The sequence below is a fragment of the Gymnoscopelus braueri genome (genome assembly GCF_963280865.1).
Source record: "Gymnoscopelus braueri genome assembly, chromosome: 14".
NCBI classification, from domain to species: Eukaryota; Metazoa; Chordata; class Actinopteri; order Myctophiformes; family Myctophidae; genus Gymnoscopelus; species Gymnoscopelus braueri.
The window spans coordinates 20,817,159-20,841,354 of NC_137619.1; the positions used below are offsets into that span (position 1 = coordinate 20,817,159).

At 42.6% G+C, this 24,196-nt stretch overlaps 1 protein-coding gene across 2 annotated transcripts in view; it reads right to left on the reverse strand.

Annotated features, from left to right (window-relative positions):
• Positions 1-9,041: 9,041 nt before the first annotated feature.
• ehbp1 (EH domain binding protein 1) overlaps positions 9,042-24,196 on the reverse strand; it is a 211,459-nt gene continuing 196,304 nt past the window's right edge. For both annotated transcript variants that reach the window (XM_080448704.1, XM_080448703.1), the window contains exons 22-24: positions 21,932-22,005; positions 11,478-11,592; positions 9,042-10,334 (exon numbers count right to left, since the gene is read on the reverse strand). In XM_080448704.1, coding sequence (XP_080304830.1) covers positions 10,244-10,334; positions 11,478-11,592; positions 21,932-22,005 — 280 coding nt within the window. In that variant the 3' untranslated portion in view covers positions 9,042-10,243. The remainder of the gene's footprint in view (positions 10,335-11,477; positions 11,593-21,931; positions 22,006-24,196) is intronic.

Here is a 24,196-nt window from a genome sequence, read left to right on the forward strand (position 1 = left end):
CCCCAGGTCTTGCCAATAGTTTGATTTCCCCCGATGTTGCAGCTTGCCGGGAGAGGGGACCAACGGTCAATGTTGTTCTTTATGGGGAAATAAATGGGTAAGAATAGTAGTTTAGATATTTGTTTTCGTTTTCAGTCAATTTCTGGAGAAGTTGAACTTGTGTGCAATGCATGCGAAACGCGCGAGGAGAGAAAACATAGGGGTAATTATTATCAGAGGGTTAGTTTAATTATGCTCTACATCAGTGGTTCTAAACCTGTTGGTGGACTTATAAGACCTTTTTAATACCTAAGAAAATAAATAAATTAAATAAATACATAGCATTACTAAATTAAAAGGTAATCAACAAACTATTCTATAAAAACTGGTCAAACATTGGCCAAATTGTCAAATAATAAGAAAGAGGCCAAAATTGTGAAAATAGCCGATCTACAAGCTCACAACATCTGCTATTTTCACAATTTGTATCTGTGGAACCGAGTCAAACTAAATGTAATGCCTCAACTGAAATATGATTATTTTTGGAGGGTGGTCATGGCCTGAAAAGGTTGAGAACCACTGTTCTACATAATGTGTGCAAATATTAAAACGAATAACCAAATTAAATCAAAACTATGCAATTGACCCATGGTGTGTTTCTTATCAACTAAGCTGCTAAAACGTAGCGCAGGTAGGCCATCTAACATAGCATTGGCGGGTTTCATTGTTTGAGGCGCATTAAATTGACTTCAGTTCATAGGAATTTTAATGAGGTTTTTATTATGAAAAGTTGTTAATCAATACACACTCACTTCCTAACGATATTTCACATAAATAGCTAGAACAAACATATTTGTCCAATATAAGGATGGACGTATAATGAGTTTAATTGTAAATATGCCAATAATGTTGAGTAAAATATTAATCGTTACAAATAAATTATATGGACTGCCCAAATAATAAAATAAAATATGCCTATATGGTAATGGTACAACAAAACTGAGCCAGAAAGAAAGAGAAATTAAAAGTTATAAGTAAAACCCTAAAATATAGACATGGCTCTGTGCTGGTATAACCACTGTTGACCTGTTGACATACACATAGGCCTACCAGTGCTTCTCAACCTTTTCAGGCTGTGGCCCCCCAAAATAATCATATATGGGGACCCCCCCCCCATCCCCACCGTAGGAGTTGAGGCATTTTGACTCTGTTCCACAGATAAATATTGTGAAAATAGTCAATCTACAAGCTCACAACGCCTCGCTATACGCTCATAACGCCCCGTTGCGTTGTGAGCTATTATTTGACAATTTGGCCAATGTTTGACCAGTTTTTATATAGTTTGTTGATTACGTTTGATACAGTAATGGTCTTTTTTCATTTAAAGGTATTAAAAGATCCTTAAATTGTCACTTTATTTGGAATCTAAATAGCAACAAAAAGCAGTATAACTATAGTTTTGTAAACTCTCATGAGAAACGACTTTAGCGTGACTGTATAGGCCCATTATCGGCCATCAGCCGCCACTAGATAACTTATGAATCTTTATTTGAAAATATATTAGATATTACAATACATTCTCCTAGGAACTTTCAGAACTTAACAGTAGCCTACATAAAGATAAAAGGGAGATGGATTATTATTACGGCAAAGCAGCCACTCAGTCAACACAGTTTTTGTTTGGCATATTTTTGTCCATGTTTTTTCTACTTATAATTTCAACTTTTATTTGTCTGAATACTGTTTATGCATGAGCTAATAGATGGATTATTTATATAAATGTTATCCAATTTTTTTTAGCTACAACTTTGAATTTAGTTTGACACATATTCGTCCACATCGATGATGAATCCACTGGCTTCCTTCGCCACGGCCTACAGATCATTGTGTGTGTGTGTGTGTGTGTGTGTGTGTGTGTGTGTGTGTGTGTGTGTGTGTGTGTGTGTGTGTGTGTGTGTGTGTGTGTGTGTGTGTGAGAGAGAGAGAGAGAGAGAGAGATTGGACATTTCTTCATTTCAATCCCCGGAATCCTTAAAAAATGGCAGAGCTGACTAGAAATGACGCCGTTATGAATAGATGTTGACATGTATATAAATAATTTATTTCACCTTATTTTGGCTAGATTTGTTTGACAGAACGATAGCCTATAACACACTTGACCCCTGCGTCCCAAACCAATTCAGGAATAAATTAGCAGACCATCTAAAACAGTGGTTCTCAACCTGTGGGTCATGATTTTGGGGGGTCCCCAGATGACAACTCAAGGACTTTTGAGGACTTTTTAATACCTCAAAAAAAGAAAGTGGGGAACAATTAAGAAAATAAAAACGACCATTACTGCATCAAAAGTAATCAACAAACTATAGGCTACTATAAAAACTGGTCAAACATTGACATTATTTTCACAATATTTATCGGTAGAACCGAGACAAAGTAAATGTAATGCCTCAACTCAAATATGATTATTTTGGGGGTCCCCAGTTCAAATTTGATTATTTTTGGGGGTCGCGGCCTGAAAAGGTTGAGAACCACTCATCTAAAACACGAACACTAACCAATATCTTTAAATAACAGAGTCTATCTAACATGTTACTCCATTTAAAATGCGATGTAAGAAAAGGCCTTTAGTGATGACAACTGGGGGAAGTCATGGTGTTTTTAAAAGTTGAATGAGAAAAGAAGCACGCTCACCAGTGATTATTGTAATTAAACGCAGCCGTTTACTTGTCAGTGTGAATTATCTAAACTAACAAATAGAAGTCGTTAAGTTTAACACATGTAAATTAAATTAGTGAATATTTAAGAGGAATGTCTTTTCGGCTGAGATCCTATCTAGCCCCCATGCTGAGCGCAGCCAGAGGTTGTGTGTGCAGTGTGTGTGTGTGTGTGTGTGTGTGTGTGTGTGTGTGTGTGTGTGTGTGTGTGTGTGTGTGTGTGGTGGTGGGGGGGGGTTGTTGTGTGTATTCCAGCGGCTCCCACCATATATTTCCAGCCCAGCAAGAGCCATGTGAAAAGGCAAGATCTTCGTGCAAATGAACTCAATTAGAATTTAGATTAGACCTCCGGGGAGAGAGGGTTTCAGAAGGGTCCTTATCGGCAAAATAAATTAAGGAAAAATAGAAGGAAAAAACAGGCCTCTCCAATTATCTACTAAGTGGTCGAGACGTTTTAATGACCAATTGCACTTTAAAAATCGTTCGGATGAATTGGAATGGAAATATGAAAATTATCTATAATATTTGAGGGAGTCAAGTCAATTTAATTCCAGTTGACGTGCTTCAGTCGTGAGTTTGTGTCCCAGAAAACATTAATTAAATACTCGAGGAACAATTCCTCGGCAACGGAGTTTTAAATATATAAAAAAGTAAAAAGCCCATAATTCAAACTTGTAAACACTTTGTAAAACGAGTTGTTGTAGCAAAGCCTAGGTGAAAAGCGAGTCCTCCTATCGCATTACACTTCAACTGGACTGGTTATGCGAGTTGTTGTGGTGCTCTTTCTTTACGGGGGTCCGCGGTCCGTTCCGAACGAAAACACCACGGACAGAAACATTGATCTACGGCAGTGGTTCTCAACCTTTTCAGGCCGCGACCCCCCAAAATAATCATATTTGAACTGCGGAGCCCCCCCCCCCCGCCCCCCACCTTGATAAGCACTTGGAATGTAGGAGTGAGGCATTATACATTTTCGGTTCCACAGATACATATTGTGAAAATAGCAGATTTACAAGCTCACAACGCCTCGCAAAGCGAGCATGCAGATCTGCCATTTTCACAATCGTTGCCTCATATATTATTATTATATTGCATTTCTGAGGGAAAACTGACAAAGTAGCAGCTCACCCTTTTCCTGCTCCTTTCTTGAGCCTCCAAAGGTCGCCTCCGTTCCGGGGAGCCTCTGACAGGAGGACGATCCGATCGGCTGTAAAAGTATCCAGCAAAACAGAGGAAGTGTGGAACTCTCTCTCTCTCAAGAGCAAACAGTATTACGAAAGGCGAACAGCATTACGGAAAAGCTTCAACTTGAGTCACTTCTCACGCCAACAACACGTGCCACGGTCCTCAACTCTGTTGTGGTCGCCGAATCGAATGGTTCCAGGGTTTTTACAACCAAATAAATCAAAGTGATTTGCTTGTGCTTGTCGTTGTGTGTGTGTTGTGTGTGTGTGTCACTGCGTTGAGGTGATGGAGATTGATCACTGTCTCACTAGCCCTAGCCCTCTAGTCTCTATGAGCGGAGGACACCTGCAGAGCCGCCTACTACTCGGGCCAATCGGCGGGTGCCTCTCCGCTGACGGACGTGGAGGGCGGCCAATCAGCACCGGAGCTCGGCCCGGAAAGCCCCTCCCCCCGAGTCCGAGACCATCTAGGAAAAACTCACACACACACACATACCAGTTTTCTGAAACACTTATATTTTGTTCCAGGGACCTCCCCAGAAGCAAAGATTTGAGTTACAAATGTTCGCTTTTAAAAATATATATATATTCAAAGATTTGCACAAATTTTCATGATAAAAAAAATAGAAGATCTACAAGCTCATAGCTCGGCACTCGGTGCTGCGCTATGAGCTTGCATGTCTGCTATTTTTGAATAGTAGGCTATAAAATAATGGTTAATGTGGACTGTGGTAAAAATCTAGAATAAAGATGCTTTCCCGGACGGACACACTCACACCACTGGACGGATTTGGAAAAAAGATGGAAATATTTCAGGGGCCTGTTGTAGAAAAGTGGGTGAGAGATTGTCCAGGCCTACGTTATTGAGGCACTGGAAAAAAAAGTAAATACATGGGATAGGCTACATAGATTTTACGCACGGCACTTTTACGCACGGAATTATGCTGTATACCCAAAAATACAGAGGATATTATTTTCTGGGTGTCACACTGCCAGTGTATTATTATTTCTAATGAGATGTGAAGCTCACAAGCAAGAGACGTCCTTGGTAACAACATGGGAAGGATATTTACACCGCAACAGTGACAGGACGTTATATACTGTACATAATTGTAGGATGATTTTCTGCTCATAACTACAATATGCGTTTTCGTGATATATTAGGCTACTACAAAAAAAAGTAGGCTATGTTATGTCTCTCGCAGTCTTGCGTTATTTATTTAAGAAGACACATATAATAATACATTTAAAAAAAAGCATTGAGATGTATAAAATAAATAATTACGTTCTTTCGATCGTCAAATTAAAAATAACTTGGGCTTTATGGTGCTTCAAATGCTTGCGCTTTGGTTCTAATGCTTTTCGTCTCGTTAAGGACTGGATGAGAGCTGCGTGTGTTTAACCCCATCCCACCGTTTAGCTGAAACGGGCATAACCGTGGGAAGGTTCGACGTGTAGCCCCTTTATAGCTATATTTCTATTAAAAATAAATAAAATGTCCTCCATAATTATAGGCCGGCGGATATTTCTGAATATTTATCAAAGGAGAAATGTTACAAATAAAAAGGTTTAGAGGGGGAAAAAAAGTTATGTTTTTAACAAATTTATATTTTTTATTGTGTAGTAGGCTATCCCCCCAAGCCTCATGAATATTAATGAGGTCTAATCCCCACTTAGAATTACATTTGAGAACGGTTGACGTAAAGTTTAATAGGGATAGACCTCCGACTCGCCAGGAGGAAATATAAAAAAAATAAAAATAAAATGTGAAAAGAGTCTCAAGGAAAACGGTGCCCGATATAGAGGCAAGAAATGCAAATTCAATTCAACGCACAACGGAAAAAAACACGGCCAGTGAATCAAACGAAGTGGCTTTCTTTTTATATCCCTTCTCCTCCTCTCCACAAATGTCACTTCTTTTCCCCCCCCTCTCATAAAGAATGCCAACAGAATGCAGAGGCAGCGTGGTGGTGGAGGGCACACCGTCGCTTTAACTGCTTCTCTAAAGGGGGTCGTGGTGGAGATGCTATGGCTCGGCTCCTTTGTGGATCTCACAAAAATCAACTCATTCTAATTGAGGTCCGGAGGAGCTGAAAGCGAGCTAATGTTCAAAGCGAACTGACCGCCTTATAGGAACGAAATTACATTTTTGGTTAATGCGAGGGGCTGGCCAATCAAAGGCCAGGGGGGAGAGAGAGAGGGAGAGAGAGAGGGAGAGAAAGGGAGGGAGAGAGAGAGAGAGAGAGAGAGAGAGAGAGAGAGAGAGAGAGGGGCTTTGCTTGGCTCCCATACAACTTTAAAGTCATCGACAAGAGGCACTTTCAGAAAGAGAGAACTTAGACGCCGCCGTATTAAAGCCATCAATGGTCCCGGGGACGAAAGGGAACAAAGTTATTTTGCAGTTCAGTTTGAAAAGCCAAAAGGAGGCGCATAGAGAGATGTTGTTGTGGCCTCGGTCCTTCTTACAACCAACTAGTCTCAACAGTCACAGAAGGCCCCGACTGAAGGCCTGGGCTCTGGCCGAAATTCCATCACCCCTCCTCCATGGCCCCCTGTTAAATTATGCAAAAAGGGACAATTCAACAAATATGACACTCATGACATGAACGAGACACGCATAGTATGACCAATAATTCCCCCTAGATTTCTATGTTTTCCTTTTCTTTTTTTTTTGGTGTGGCTTCCGATGTGATTTAAGACCCCCGAGATAAACCCCAGAACAAGTATCAAGTTATCAAGTTGCACCAAAACCTTTTGTAATAAGACTATTTTGTCTAATCCCAAATTGCAGTCGAATTTTCCCTTAATGCTGATCTGGTAAAGCCTGGGATTAGGATAGCCGGGAGAGGAGAGGAGAGGAGAGGAGGTGGAGGGGGGGAGAGGAAAGTTTTGTGTCCCTTTAGCCGGTAGGATTGTGGAGGAGCGGGGGGGGTTTCGTCGGATGTTGTCGGTGCTTATTATTAAAACGACGATGCATAAAATACGATATTGTTAAAGAGCCCCGAGAGCGAGAGAGAGAGCCGAGCGGGTAGGTATGAGGGTTTATAGGTACGTTTTTCCGACAAGGCAGGGAGAGAGGATATTTCGGGCTGCCGACCCACACACTGCTCAACACCTGCGAGGTGAGGCCACCACACATCAAAGCCTATCCCTCAGAGGAGGTAATCCATTAAGGCTCAAGGATCCTCTGCAACACGCCATGCAGGAGAGCAACTAAAGCCCGGCTTTAAACGCAGTGACTGCCTCTCTTATTCGCTCTCAAAGAGCCTATAGGTGGGGTTGCATGTATATGTGTGTATAAATATATATTTCTCTGCCCGCACAACACCTGAAAATAGCCTCGATTTCTTCGAAACTGCATGGGCAGTTTAGCCTCTAACAACGAAGGTGGACCTGGTTGTGTGATGATTGCTGATGTCCTTTATTATCCGAGGTAAGAAACTATTCCCGTTTTTTTTTTTTTTTTAAATGGCTGCTTTGTTTTATTTATCAAAGTTGGGAGTCTTTTTAATGTTTCTTCCCATGCGTCACATGTGAATTGATTTGTCTTTCATTGAGCGCTGAAATAATTAGGCCTTCCGACCGAAACAATCATTTATGCTCAATGGCCGTTACAACCAGATAACAGGGAATGGCTTTATTGAAAATTTGACATTGATTCGTGTACATTTTTATCATTAAATCAGAACTAGCATACTGACCAAAAAAAAACAAAAAACTATAATTTCAGAGTCGGTGTTAAACAAGGATCTGTTGTAGGCTAGGCTAAATAAAAATCAGCATTTAATAATAAACGTAGCCTACTCTAATTGTGTGAACTAAACGGGTGTCAAATAGAATCAGGGTTTCAAATCTGTCCTGAGGAGATAAGAACCTGAAATAATTCGTTCTTGGCAGTTATAGAAACATTTAGATGGCACACCGGGTACAGGCACCCTGATGCACAATTATATACAATCATACAATCATTATATACAATCATAGCCTTTTGACGGCGTTTAGAGACACGGACTCCGGTGGTTTGTTAAAAGGCTATACCAAACAAACGTCCTTGCCATTACGCACGGGCTTTATTCGCTCCAGATTATATGATGTTGCCGTCTAATAAGAATAACAACACAAACCAAAACAAAGCGCCTTAAGGGGTATGTAGCCTAATATGGACATACAGTCGATCCCAAGCAGAGAGGCGATCATCAGCAAATTAATTTGAAAGTATTAGAAAAGCCGGGGAGGACGTCCGCTGTCAAAAGCTATTTTAACCGTATTTAATCGGGGGGATGCTGACTGTGACTGGGTATAGCTCTCCATACCCCCCCTCCCCCCCCCCCGCGTATAACCGACCGAGGGAAAACATCTGCTCCCGTACAAAGTGATTTCTCTAATCTTCCTCATAAGGGAAACGGCTCAATGCGGACCTCAAAGAAAAAAAAAAACAGGAGAGAGAGAAAAAAAAGGGGGGGAAAAAGGAACGCAAATTTCTAATTTATAAACACGCATAATAAACCGCATGGGAATTTAACAGAGTGGCGAATAATAAGCATTGCTAAAAAAAAAGCTCACTGGTGAAGGAATAGTGCACTTAGCCTATGTTACACTGCTACATGGGGGGGATTGAATATCAATAACTTATGTGAGGAAAAACTTCATAGAGTTCGATAGGGATTTAATTATGGCTAATTTAAAGACAAATAACATAAAATGCTTGGCATATTTTTTTCTCTTTTCATATATTATCCATAAACATTCAGTAGCTTATGAAATTATCCATAATGTAAATAGCATATCCAATACTATTGCAAACATTACACAATTCACATCAAAACAGATGATACAAAGTTGACATTGCAAAAGCAACAAAACCATTCTCCACACAATACAAAATTCATAGAGGCCTTTTGTGCTTGATCAAATCTCCTTGTACCATACAGGCCTATTGGATTTCAGAGGCCTAAAAGCTTTAATACCTCTGGTTATTATTCAAATAGCACAGAGACATCTGTATGAGTATGAAAGCATAGGGACTTTATTGAAGACTCGGGTTATGACATTGGAATAAATAAAACTGATAGATGGTCACACGGAAGGACAGCTGCACAAAAAAGTGGAACTAAAGAGACGTAAAATGCACGTAAAATGAAAAGCAAAATGGTGTTTTACGTAAAATGAAAAGCAAAATGGTGTTTTCCTCATCTTTCAGTATACAATAAATACAAAGTTCTCAAGCAGAAATGCACATGGTTGTGATGGTAGTTCACTTAATACAAGCAGCTCTTCAGGACAAACGGCAATAAATAATATTTCTCTCTCTTTTTCACGTTCAACTGCATAAATCCAAGGAAAGAAATGGATTTGTTTTTGTTCGTGATGAAAATATACAACGTGACAGCTAATAACCCAGTCCTCTCATCTAACCCCCCCCCCCCCAGCTGAACCAGCACTGAAATGTTTGGTAAACCGCTTTCAAGCAAAAGAAAGAGAGAGAGAAAAGACTTAATATGAAAAGTTAAGATTCATGAACTGTATTGTGTTCCCCTTTGAAGATATCTTTACAAGTAGAAACGTCTGAAGTTAAGTAATTAAAAGATACAAGTCAAGTAATGAACGTATAGCTTGAAAAGGCTGATATCGTAATAGTGTCTGTTTTTTACTTTCCTCTTTTATTTTGTCCTCTCAAAAGTACAACTGAAACGTCAAACAGCATCTGTCCAACGGGAAGGGAAAGAGAAAAAAAAAATCTCCGGTAGCAACAAACTTTTGCTGTACCTCAGACCTAATGGTCGTCTCCTGTCCTCATCAAATCTCGTTCAAACATTCACAGAGAAGTCTGTGTGCGTCTCCTCGCCAGTAAAACTTCTCATGTTGATATTCATTCATTCATGTGAGTTTATCCATTTTCTCATGATCACAACGTTGGGGGTTTTGCTTTGCTTAGAACCCCCCGCTATAGGCTCATCTGCTACTTTATATATATCACATAGCTTTTATATTACATACAAGTACCTTTTCCTTGGTAAAGCAAAAAATAAAATAAAAAACATAAAAATATAGCATACTGTATATATATATATATATATATATATATATATATATATATATATATATATATACATACAGTATATATATAAAATTGAAAACTGGGCAAATTTCAGTCAGTATAAAGTTGGTACAAGGAATTAAATGAGCCCCGTGAGCACATTCTCATGGGGGGGGGGCTTATTTAGACCAAAACAAAAATAACAACTGGATTAGGGTTCAAATATAGCCATTGGAAATGTCTAGGATAACCACTATGAAATAACAATAAAATAATCATAATAATAATACAATTCCTTTATGGTGGTTGTGTTGCTGTAAATAAGACAATCACTGAAGGACACACTTCTCCTCTTTCTTGGCCATCTTGCCTTTGTTCTGCTCCAGAGTTCTCTCCAGGTGCTCGTCCTCCTCCTCGGCCCTACAGAGGTTAAAAGGTCAAAAGGTCAGAGCCGTATGAGAGTGTGTGCGCATAGTGTGTGTGTGTGTGTGTGTGTGTGTGTGTGTGTGTGTGTGTGTGTGTGTGTGTGTAAGAAGGGAGAGAGAGGGAGGCATCACAGGGCGACTTGAAAATGACAGGTATGGAATCAAGTACCACAGTTAAGCCTGTTTTAAACTTAGTTTCGAGCCTTTGTTGAGCACCGGAAACAGCTGATCTACAAGCTCTCAGCTTGTGAGCCTGTAGCTGTGGGCTATGTCCGGTGCGCGACACGGCACGCAAACCAAGTATAAACCAGGCATTACGGATGCCATGCCAATTGGGGGGGGGGGGGGGTACTAATGCCAAGTGGTGACCCCCGAGCTCTGATCTTTCACCCAGCCCTGGCACACCATTGGCAGACCGTGCTGCCAGTCTGGATGAGATCCCGCCCCCTCCTGTCCCTCCCTACAGGTGTGAGTGGCTGCCATGTGTGCCGCTGGAGGACTTCCTATAAACCTGGTCTGGAATGCAACCTGCTCTGCAATGTGCCCTTCCTCTTCTCTGACTCCACTTCTACGTCTATGGTTTCTGCGGGCGCCAAGGAAACCTAAGGCCTTTCCGAAGCTTAGCGGTGGACTTACCCGAGGAGAAGGGATATCCCTATTCTTGATCGACTTTTTTTAATTTAATTTTTGTCTCGTCTCTCTGAACCACAAAATACCTTAAGCCAAGCCCTGCTTTTGATGATGATTTTTTAAAAACATTTTACACAGATTTTTATCCCATGGGACCTTTTCAGTGAGTTTCAGTTTTGGTTCTTTCATGTTTCACTTCACGTCATGTTAAACCACAAGAAACAAAACCCATATCAGTGGATACAACAACCATTACATGTTAGATTTATTTGCTATTCCAGTTCATTTGTAGCATATCTTTATTTTACTGTCACTCCTTGACCACTTTCCCTGTTGTTAATGCCTAAATTGACACGTTTTCTTTCTTTCTAATTCACTACACTCTAAACCATGGAAAATCCCCCACAAAATTAAACCAAAACGTGCTGTCAATCTAACAGATGAATGGAAGGACAGAAGGACATGCTGTATGTATCGGGGACAGAACTATGAACTGACGGAGACTTACTGCTTCTCCTGAGCATCCAGATCTCGGACCAGCGCATCCCGTTTGTTGACCAGTATGACCAGTTCATCCAGTAGCAGCTGCTCTCGTCTCTTCTGAGCCTCCGTCTTCTGCCAGTCTGCAAAGACCACACAAAACCCATTTGGTCAATTACCACCTCCTAAGCAGGGCGCAAATTAGGTTCTGAGAACTTTATTTGAAACCGAGCCGTAGCATATAGAAATGAATCCAGAACCTGTGAAATACGTTACACAGTACAGTACGGTGAAGAAGGACAAGACGGGAGGGATGGCATGCCACATAGGTACTGAACTGGATCTGAACATGTGGTCAGCGCAAGAACATCTTGAGCCACCAGGGCGCCCCAAATGCTGTTAGATTCAGTCTGTGACTGGTATGTCTCTCTCTATGTGTGTGTGTGCCCTAACTCCAGCCACTCTGGTAGGTAACCAACCATTGTTTGTGGAAGTTGTTTGTGGAAGAATTATACTGGTGAAACATTTCAAAGTGTCAAGTTTAGTTTGGGGATTCTTATCAGTCACTGAGATCATCTCCTTTCTTATAGCAACGCATGGGTGAATGGTGATACAAACACATCCCTATTAGCATCAGGTGTGCTTGAAGTTGGCTCACTTTCTAAATGTAAATACATTTGTAAAATGATGAAATATTTAGGAAATATATGGCACCATCATGGAATAAACAGATTGTCCCAAATTGCTCAGTGATGGACCTGTTATCTTGACGTTGATAAAAGTTTTTGAGGGTTTTTCCTCTTCCGCTGGGACAGACGAGTCTCTGAGGACGAGGACATCCTCCTGATGATCTCAACGTGTCAAAGCGTCTGACAGCTCCTCAGAACGTGGAGCGAGCGGGTCACGTGTTTGAGCACATGCTTCATGAATATTGACACACCTTCAATGACAGTTGTTAAAATACATCAGGACAGCCTGACTGAATTAACAGCCACTGTTTGGTCCCGTGTTCAACTTCCTAATGCGCCTAGTACACTGTCAAGACATGTTGATGTAGCTTGTCTATTGTAAGGATAAAGCAGTCAGTTCCCTGTCAGGAGCAGTACGACGACTATTGTAAAGCTATCTGTCAACACCATCACTCATTACAGCTGCAGGCTCTCTGTGTGCACGATGCTGGGATATTGGTTTAAGCAAATATACTGCAAGGATGTATAGTAAAAGTGCAGGTATAATAAATATAGCACTATTATAGGTCAATGCATATCAATAAGCAAAACTGTCTGAACAGAAAAATCCTTAGTGTTAATTGAGAATTCTCTTAAATGGACACTGGGTCTTACTGTGCATGGTCATGATTTATTTAGGCGTAGCTTCACACAGTTCAAAAAGACACTGCGCCCCGACTACTTTAGCAGAAATAATTCAATAATAGTAGTCAATAAGCTGACTACAAAACTATAGTTTGTGTATAAAAAAAGCTAACCTCATGGTAAAGGTGTGGTTTCCTTTTATAAACTGATAGTTAAAGAACTGGTAAAACAAACCAATCACAGCAAACATTGTCTTTGTTATAGTTGTGGCGTGGGCTCTGCCATCCACTTGAGTTAGAATGAATTTTCACAACTTTATAGTTATCATGCTTGGTGTGAACGGCCCTTACCCATTGATACCTGGAATGCTTCTGTGTCACTTTAGATGTCTTTGGCTATTCAAAAATAGCAGATATACAAGCTCATAGCGCGGCACTGAGTGCCGCGCTATGAACTTGTAGATCTGCTATTTTTGAAAAATCGTAAAAAAAAATGTTTTATGTTTTTTTCAAAAATCTGTTAGGATTTAGAAAACATTTTAAGAATCGGACTCAGGCCTTAATGGGTTAAGGTGATGTATAGATCCATAAAATCTAGAACTGCATTTAGCAGCCCGCCGTAAAAAGAAGCGTTCTCATGACCCTACTTAGTAAAACAAACAAATAGTTGAGCCTTTTTTTACACCCCCTGACTTCTGTCATTTACTTCTCCCTCTGTCTTTCCAGGAAGGGGGACCCACAGGGCCCAGATGGGACCCCAGGTCCAAATCCTCTCAGCCAGTCTCGGTCCCCTGGGGGGTCCCTCCCTACTCTCCTGGGGCTCAAATATCCGCTGCCCCCCCCACCCCAATCAACTCCAGATAAACCAAACACCAGGACCCCCCCCCCCCCCTCATAGCATAGATTACCCCAGCGATTCCCAACCTGTGGCCCGGGGCCCACTGGCGGGCCGTGAGGATATTGTAAATGGGCCGACATATAATTGTCGAAAAAGTACAAAGATTTTAATAGTGATATAATAGTGAGTAATATTTATATAAAAATAATTGAATGAATTTCCATTGTGATGCGAATAAATAGGAAGTTAAAGCAGGTGGTCAGATGGGTGGGCCGCAAAAAGGTTCAAGATTTTCAAGTGGGCCCTGATCCAGAAAAGGACCTCTGTATTACCCTGCTGTCCCACTGCTGGAAGGCAGGCAGGAATAAAGTGGGGGGAAATACCTACAAAAGCAACAACTTCTGCAAGATGTAGCTGTGCAGTTGTTTATACGGCTCTGCACACACACACACACACACACATCATCATAATAGCAACTATATACTGAGTGTTCATTTAACTCTGAGAGGGTACAAATGTAAAATGATTACATTTTAAAGTAGGGTTATCATATAGTCATTATATCATAGTCATTTTAAACTAGGGTCATATTCACATGCACTCTGAAAGAGTTTGATTTGTGGATGGAAAATATGCTATGAGGAAATGTCCTTCATACAACAAAATATAGGGCTGTTTTACTCCAATGTTAAAAACGTCACAAAAGTAAACAAATTACACCCCCAAAATATAACACATAAAGTCCAAATTATGCATCTGTTGTGTATATAGTGTTGGTTTTTGTATCGAGAGTTGAGTCAGGAAAAAGAAAGGGGAAAAAAGGGTTGAGTCAATCAAGTACAGTCTAAAAACGTGTCTCCACTGCTATCTGTTTACGTGTGGATCACTGATTGGGCCTTTAGCATAGAGACGCCAGTTTGAAAGGTATAAAAGTACAGTATAGTGATAGAGCCTGTCAGGTAGCTCTACTGCAAATTGCATGTAAACCAGTAATATACAGCTACTGTTAAATAATGTGAAAAGGTGTTATAGCCCTCAATGTTCTGTTACTAATAAAAAGGCAACCTTGTCCGCGCCTCCACTGCGTCCCAGAGTCAAATCAAACGTGTGATTTTATGTGGCGTATAGGGAACGTTTAACTTTACCCCTCTCCCCTCCTCTATCAATATTTAATCACCTATTGACGTGAGAAGAAAAGGAATGTTGTAAAATGTCACACCCAGAATACACGGCGGCTTTATTAAAAATAAATATTTCACCCCTCGTTGGGTTAAATCGCAGTGGTCAGGCTGTGTGTGTGTGTGTGTGTGTGTGTGTGTGTGTGTGTGTGTGTGTGTGTGTGTGTGTGTGTGTGTGTGTGTGTGTGAGAGAGAGAGAGTAGGAGCAAGTGTGTGACAGACAGAATGTGTGTGTGTGTGTGTGTGTGTGTGTGTGTATGTGAGTGTTAGTGTTTGAGAGAGTGTGTGTGTGTGTGTGTGTGTGTGTGTGTGTGTGTGTGTGTGTGTGTGTGTGTGTGTGTGTGTGTGTGTGTGTGTGTGTGTGTGTGTGTGTATATATGTATGTGAGTGTTAGTGTTTGAGAGTGTGTGTGTGTGTGTGTGTGTCACGCTGGGCTCAGTGTGTTTGTCCTGAAAGGTCTGTGCTCTCTCTTCATTGGCCCCAGTCGATCCTTTGAAGTCGACCACAGAGCGAAATGAGCACAGTTCCAATATTTGGCTCCGTCCTCTCCTTTCTCTCGTTCTTACCCTCCCTCGATCGCCTCTCTCTCTCTCCCCCCTATCTCTCGCAGGGAACCAAATTACTCTCCTCTTCGACGCACTCCCGCCATTAGCCTTTGTAGCAAGAGGACTAATACTTCAAATATGCCAAAAATGTCTGAATGGGTTTTTGATGTATTCAAAAAGACAGGGTGAGAACCAGAGGCTGTGTTAGAGAGGCTATATGGACGTAATGACATCTGAAGCCTCAGATTCTCACGCCGCGAGTCTGTGCCCGCTCCATACCTTCACTATCCCACCATCCTCATCTCAAACAAGGCCCGCCCATCCCAAGGTGGGATGGGCCTTGGCCTCACAGGAAGATAAAAAAAAAAAACAAGGACTTCCTGCAAAACACTACAAAAAAAACAACAACCCAAACTTTCCCCACTTTACCTCACTGACTCCTCTTTCCCTCCGTCCTCTCTTTTCTCCCACCCTCCTTCTCCCTTCTCTCCCTCCCTTCATAGCACACCAGAGAGGCAAAAGGCCAAAGTAGTCCTGAAGGGACGGAATGAGGGGGTCCGGGAGGGGGGGGGGGGTCTGAGCATGTAGCTGTCAATCACATGGAGGCGAGTCCCGCCCCCCTCGTTAGGAAGGTAAACAATAAAGAGGACCGATGAGAGACCAGAGGGGAGGACTGGAGAGCAGGGCAGGCTGGGTAACCAGACACCCCCAGAGAGAGAGAGAGAGAAAGAGAAAGAGAAAGAGAGAGAGAGAGAGAGAGAGATGAGAGAGAGAGAGAGAGAGAGAGAGAGAGAGAGAGAGAGAGAGAGAGAGAGAGAGGACACTCACGCTAAAGCCACCTCCTCCTCAATCTTAAAAGGGGAGGAGAGAATATGACAGGGAGAGAGGGTGAGAGAGAGACAGACAGATAGAGATAAAGAGAGGCAGGGAAGGAGAGAGAAAAGGAGAAAAAAGAGAGAGGGGGCGGAGGTTAAAGACTGAGCGCCTCAGAGAGTGACGGAGGGAGGGAGAAGTCTCCCCTCCTCCTCCCCCGTCTCTGTGGGTCCTGGGTGATCACGTTAGAACTCACATGGTGGATGCTGCTTATTCAGATGTCCCGAGCCGTGCGCGCCAACGGTAACCATGTGAGTCTGCACAAGGCACACAAGAATGCGCTGGTTCAAATCCCCATGAACCCCCCCCCCCCCCCCCCCCCAGCCAGCCCCTCACATGCTAAATTTATTCAAGAGTGCAAGCTGGTCCAAAGCCCTCCTTTTTTTTTGTCAAAAGCAAAACAGAGAGAGAGTGAGAGAGACAGAGAAATACAGAGAGGGAGACAGATACACACACGTACATACATACGCACGCACGCACGCACGCACGCACGCACGCACGCACGCACGCACGCACGCACGCACGCACGCACGCACGCACGCACGCACCTGCAGTGTTTCCACAGCTTCATACAGAACTTCATAGAGGTTCTTCTCCAGACTCATCAGTGAATGACATCTAGAGTCACCCAGCCCAATCTGTTTTTTTTTTACCTCCATCCTTTTTCTCTTGGTTTCTGTGGATTGGCCCCTAAAGCTGGTTTTGGCAGAGGGCCAGGTAGAATCAAGAGACATAAGAGTCACCGGAGAGGATTCTGTGTGTGTGTGTGCGTGTGCGCGTGCGCGCGCGTGTGGGGCTATGTGTGTGTGTGTGTGCGTGGGGGGGGGGGGGGGGGTCGGTCTACAGTTGGAGGAGGTGGCGTTGGTGGGTGTACTGCAAACCCACCAACGGGGACAAATAACAGCGATCAGCCTACTGAAAATGTACTTACTTACTTACAGCCACAGTTTCAACAGCTGCCCCCCATACACAAACACGTCTAATCTCATGTTAGTTATACTGCACTCTATCTGCAATTTCCACATTTCGATACTGTTCTTTGCTCTTGGACAACAAGTGCATGTTATCGTGCGTAGGTTGCAGGTACACTAGAGGTTCGGGTCACGGCCCTCACATCTAGAGTTTGGCCACACCGCCGAGCCGACCAATATGCCCATATATGGAGATCTCTGTATCTGTCAGTCCTCATCGCTTTATACCGATATATGGCGATCGCTGATGTCATCAGTATATGCCCATATATGGGCATACCCCCTTTTGTGCCATATATGGAGCTTGCGCCTGATGCCATGACAACACATTGAGGCTTGACAACACACTCCGTATTTGGGCATAGCTAGTAGCTACATTGGGAACTCTGTGTGTACACACACACACACACACACACACACACACACACACACACACACACACACACACACACACACACACACACACACACACACACACACACACACACACACACACAGTAAATTCCACTCGCAAAACACTCAGCCCAACAGAATCCTGAGAAAAGTCCTGGACAACTTGTTATCTGCTGTTCCAGCCAACGTGCATAACCCCGAAAAAGGAAAGGAGCCAGCGACATCATCAAAAAGCGCCCGTGTGATAGGATTGCACGCGGTGCACCTAATCAATCAGGGTCTCTGGCGCGGCCGTCCCCGACGCATAACAAAGCCCAAATAGATTTACAAACTGGGGGCGGGAGGTGGAGGCGTGGGCAGGGCTGGTTGGAAGGTCTGCAGTTGGAGGAGGTGGTGTTGGTGGGTGGGGTGGGGGGATAAGCTTCTGCATAGGATTACATATTGATTTTGAACATATAAAAAAAACAGCTTATCATATCAAACCGTAACAGGGAAAAACTCGGGGACCCTAGCTATGAATAAATCCTTTTTAGACGAGGGGAGAGGGCGTCCACTTTCAAACACACAAAAAAGACACGTACAAACACACACACACACACACACACACTCACAGGGAGCCAAGACACGTGCGTGTGTATGTGTGTATAGGTGTGAATTGGTAAGCAGATAAAGAGGGCATAGAGGATCCATTTAGAGGCGGCAGGGAGATGAGAGCGGTGGCATACAGATGGCATTTTCCAGCCTGGCATTACACCAAGCAGCTACAAGGAAAGGGCGGAGCTTATCGTAGGGCCATGCCCATAAATGACATCAACGTCTATTTAACAGGCTCTGCCTTGCCTCTCTGCCAGGTCTCAAACCATCTCAAAACCAGTTTTTATTGGCCATGGCCAATTTGAATATACAGGAAGTAGCTATTGCTTTGGTATTTGTTTTTCACGTAGGCTCAGTCAACATTGGAGATATAGAGAAGCAATGGGCAAAAATGCCACCTAAAAAAAAGGTCCCTTTAATCAAATTACAAATGTAGGCACAATAATGTGTACATATACACCAAACTCTTTATAATACATGCTCCGCAAATATAGCAATTGAGAAGATTTTAGATGAGGTGGCAGTGTTTACAGGCAGACTTATAGTTATTTCATTTCTGCGGGATGGATATTTATGGCTTCTCAGAAAGCTCTTTTACACAAGTCCTTGGAAAGGCATCTTTGTGTGACTCAGTTTGTGGCAAGTATATGTAGGATGACAAAAAAGGAAAGAAAGAGGGGGAACATGTGTGTGTGTGCACACACGCACGTGCGTGACTGTGAGCACAAATCAGAGGACGTACAGTATATATACAAGTTCTGAGTGAACCTGGCGATGCGACCAGATCTGTTTCAATTTTCAAACAAAAATAAGTCAAGTTCTATAATCCTGGTGTGACCTGGATTGTTCGACATAGTTCATGATTCTTGCCCATCAGACACCCAGGAGGAGCACTATGTATTAAAATGTTGAGTATGGTATATATAGTCTCTATTGATAGATAGAGAGAAAGAGAGTTATGGTCAATGTATACAATGATGAGTTCAAAGAAAAATGGGACATTAACAACATCTGCAGGGTACAGCAAGCACACATCACACAACTTGGTGAAGGTGGAAGTCCAATGCTGTTTGTTACCAGATTGTGTGAGATGACTGAAACCTGGCTAAATGGACTCTTTAACTTTGGATTTTTGCCATCAATGCAATTTCCACAGTTTTTAACCCGAACCGTCTGCCAAGGAATGAGCAGGCTCAGTGAGGCCTGCAAAGCTGCACAAGAGGAATACCAGCGTGGCGACAACGACGTGAGATGGTTGTAATCTCGGAGTTCGATTGCGGCAGATTATCAGTGAAGTCAACCTATTAGAATCACCAGGAAAACTCAATAAAAGGCAGATGAATGGAAAACCAGACGGGAGCAATCAACCCAGAGCTGGTTGTCTGTCTGTAACGATCCCGCTCTTCTTCTCCTGCTTGGCTGGGAATGTCTGACCCCCCTCTCTACCCCCCGCCCCCCCCCCCCCCCCCCCCCCCTTGCCTCCTGCATGGCCCAGTTCGCCCTCCTCAGCTAATTACAATTGATTTATTATGGACCAGGTAGCTTATCAGTTGCCCGGTGAAATTACCATGGCCGTGTATGTGTGTGTGTCACTATAATGTGCGTGCGCGTATTGTGAAAATGTTTTTAGCGTGACTGTGTGCGGCGTTGTATGTGTGTGTGGATGGGGTGTGTTTAGGGGTCCGATGTCGAATGTCAAAATCAATTAGCATTGATTGCCAAAAGGTTCATTTTGCCAAAGAGGCCGGCGTCGAAGGGGATTAAACTTGCCTGGCGCCCCTGACAACTTTGATACCTCACAATGGCTGCCGTTTTTTTCCCGAGCCGCGGTAAAGCTAACAAGCTCTCAATAGTATAACTACAGGTTTCTTTTTTTTAACCCTTCCTCTCCCCCTCTCTCAGTGTTGGTGTGGCTAGATTTCAAATCAGGCATCCACTATTGAGGCCTGGCAAGGAGATAGATAGCATTGATCAAGTATCAGGGCCGCTGAGATCCTTTGAAATAAAAAAAAATAAAAAAGCTCTGCGATCTTAATCCTTGTCAAGGTGCACTGCAGAGGAATTCAAATTAGCCTGCTCCCGGCTAACAATGAAGGCTACACAATGTCAGACTAGTATGGCGGAATTAACAAACAAACAAAAACATATTGGACATAAACTATATAGATTATTATCTATAGTTAGTATTAACTTTTTTGGGGGGTGGGGGGCTGGGGAACTCACGCTTACTAAGAGCATAATGGTTGTTAGTGGGATCACAAGAGCCTCTCTCTGCCGTTACGGACCATTTTGTTAAAGCTACTGTGTTGAAAATATAACTAAACATTTGAATGAGTTTGCGGCGGGTCAAGTCAAGATGGTAACAAAGTGGCAGGAAAACATCTTGGTTACAGGTAAGCAGGACTTGAAATTGAAATGCAGTAATGATATGATTATTTATTATCCCACTGGTCTATAAAAACATAATATCCATATCCAGCAGCGCCACCGCTACGCCAGCAGTCCAGGGCCAGCAGCGCCACTCTTAAAAGACATGGGTTACAGTTGATAGCGATAACAGATTAATATTGAAATGGGGAAAAAATGCATGTATTTAATTTAGCAAATAACAAAATGATGGTTAAACATAAATTATGAAGATAATTTTAAACAGCCGAACTGCCGCAATACGTGGCTTTTTCACCGCATTAGGAAAAAGTCTGTACCAAAATGGACTGATGATGATGTTGCAACACCAGGAGGCTACAAGCATTACTTATCAATGACAAAATATGTCTTCCGTACAGCAGTGGTTCTCAAACATTTTCATGTCAAGGACCCCCAAAATCATATGTATTTGTCTGCGGACCCTCATCTCAAAAATATTTTGTGCCAGGGATTTTTCAAAAATAGCAGATGTACAAGCTCATAGTGCGGCACTCGGTGCCGTGCTATGAGCTTGTATATCTGCTATTTTTGAATAGCCCAAAGTATAAAATATGGTTAAAGTGGTTAAAATGATTGTGACACTATATTAACTACTCCCCGGACCCCACTTTAAGAACCAATGCCCTATACAGGGTGAATTATTCTAGAGTATTTCAAGTTTCAACACACCCCAACAAACACAAAACTCCTCTTGGCTCAAACCTGCTCTCATCTACACACTCAGAATGTGATATCTGATAAAGATGATGACGAATGACTCGAATTTCAGACACACCTTGGCACGCACGCACGTTTGTATTACTATACCTGTGAGGACATCAACATTTTAGCATGGCAATTTTTAAATTGCCATTTTTGCATGCCCTAAATGAAAATAGCTAATACAAGATCACAATTACGGTGCAGTGTGATGTATTGTGAGCTTGAAGATCTACTATGTTTTGGTGCACGACACCGGCAGGCAACTAAAGTATAAAGGCATAACTACAACCCTAGACCCTAAACCTAAACTCTAAATGCCTAATCCCAACTCTAACCCCAATCTAATTATTTTCCTAATTGCAAGCCTATAACTCAAAGATCGTTTTAACCATGAAAACAACCATTTCTCTTGTGAGAACCAGGAAAATAGTCCTCAATGCCTATTTCTCAAATTCTACAATAATTGTGTGGCCTCAGAAGTATAGTAATAAACGAGTACACGCACGCACGCACGCACGCACGCACGCACGCACGCACGCACGCACGCACGCACGCACGCACGCACGCACGCACACATTGGATTGATACTGTGTGATGCAGAAGTGCACGTGCGCGCATGTGTAAGTATGAGTGTGTATATTGTTCTTACCTTCAATAGCCAGCATAGCTCTCAGTTCTCTGTTGAGCAGCTCAAAGCGTCTCTCCAGATCGTGTTCTTTCTCCCTGCGGCGGAAAAGAACAACAACAACAACGTTCATCAATATGTTAATGGTTAATCATTAAGCACTTAAAGAAACCTGCAATAAACATCGATTCAACCACTTGCCAGGACCTTCCCCTGGCCTCACATTAATCTACTACTGCACATAAATGACCGACACACACACACACGGCTTGCCTGTCTATACATGTACAGTGATCTACAAGCTCACAATGCATCGGTACGCGATGTGTTGTGAGCTTGTGGACCTGCTATTTTTGTTTTTTAAATGTGAAAAAGAAATGATGACATTTTTGGATCATTATCTGACTTATTTCAAGAAAACCATTTTAACTAGCATAAATCCTGAGCAGTTGGTACTGTAACTCTAAAGTCTAACAGCCATATTAGCTGGTGATCCAGAAAGTTAATTCCATGCCCTGTATATGCGTCTATATACTGTATTATGATGTGTGCACCTGTGTTTGTGTTTGTGTAGATGCTCTCTGTGTGTGTGGTGTGTGTGTGTGTGTGTGTGTGTGTGTGTGTGTGTGTGTGTGTAAAAGCGCGGTGTCGGGCATCGTCACACAAATTCAATTCCTGCCTCTTTCAGTCGTATTGGAAAATGAGCTAATTCTGCCGCTAATAGAATTTGTCCTTCAGAGGAGCCTTTTTTCCTCTTCTCCGCCACAAAGACAGAAATGAAAGGCCTAATAATCAGCCCCCTCTGTCAATTGGCCACTTTAAAGCCTCCCTTTTCCCACCATATAATGTGATTATGAATACTTCAATCTCTCCTTCACTCGTCCCCTTTGAAATCCTAACAGCCGCAAATGGAGAAAAAAGCAGTGTGTGTTATTGTGTGTGTGTGTGTGTGTAATGTGTATGTGTGTATCCCACCCTGTTGTGGCTCACCACACACAAAGAGACTAGCAATGGAGTTATGATCGCTACAATTGTATTGATTTCATATCGAGTCTGCATGTAAATCAATGTGGATACAGAGAGAGACTGAGAGAAAGCGAGAGAGAGGGAGAGAGAGACAGAGAGAGATGGAGTGGTGAAGCTTGGCTGTCGTATAGATTATATTCAGTTCATCTTAGTTCATTCTTTATGATCTTTCTTATCTTGAGTGTTTTAGCTTGCTGTTAGCTTGTTATTTTGTTTGTTTTGATGTTCCCATAAGACACGTTTTATTGTAGATGTTTTTCCGCGTTTTCATTATTTCACACAGCAAACAGTCAGCAGACTAATCTGTCAAGACAGATCCTGCTAACAGCCGAATCTGGCCGCGCTACAGCCTTGAACTTAATTATTATTAGTAGGAAAAACACAGGAGCACCTGGATGGAGCGGACTGAAAATGGGAGGAGCCAAACCTGAGTTCCTGTTTAACACGAAAAAGGAGGTTGTGCCCCCGAATGGGTTCCCAGATTATCAGCAGACTGACCAAACAGACAGTGTTTAACTGTGTGTGTGTGCGTGTGTGTGTGTGTGTGTGTGTGTGTGTGTGTGTGTGTGTGTGTGTGTGTGTGTGTGTGTGTGTGTGTGTGTGTGAGAGGGAATGAGTGTGTGTGAGTGTGTGTGTCAGAGCATACGAGCAGAGTGGGAGCAGAGTAGGGAGCGGAGAGGGACGATTTTTAACGTAGTAGGGAGTGGGTTTATAAAAAGGTAGGTGCGAACTCGGAGAGAGGACCACCTGCCGCTCCAAGCCGCTCTGGTCGGGGGCCGCGCACCACATGTTTGAGCATGCCCGGTCGCACGGACAGACACAAAGAAATCCATAAGTGCACCGCGCATGTCCCTGATCAAGATTTCATTCAAATTTCTCCGTAATCCACACAAGTATGTTAAAAACCTTGTGTCATGTTATATTACCAGCCAGTCAAAGGATGCAATTTGAAAGTGACGGTTTTGGGTGACGTTTTGGGCTGAACCACACTCGCTTTGCGAGTCCCCCTCTCTCGAATCTAAATCACTAACCCACAGGAATTTATATTGTCCGTCTTATTAGAAAAGACAATGCCTACATAAAAAGGAAACTTGGCGTCTTTATAGTAGGCCTAGCTGTCCATCGAGGCTTTTTACACTGATGGGGACGCATTTGTGGCAAAAGAGAAAGTGTTTCGGACAGGCAGCAAAATACTATTTTTTTGGTTTAGTTTTTTCGCTGCTGGGCGGACCGGTCTGAGCGGAGCACCATGAGCGGATAGCG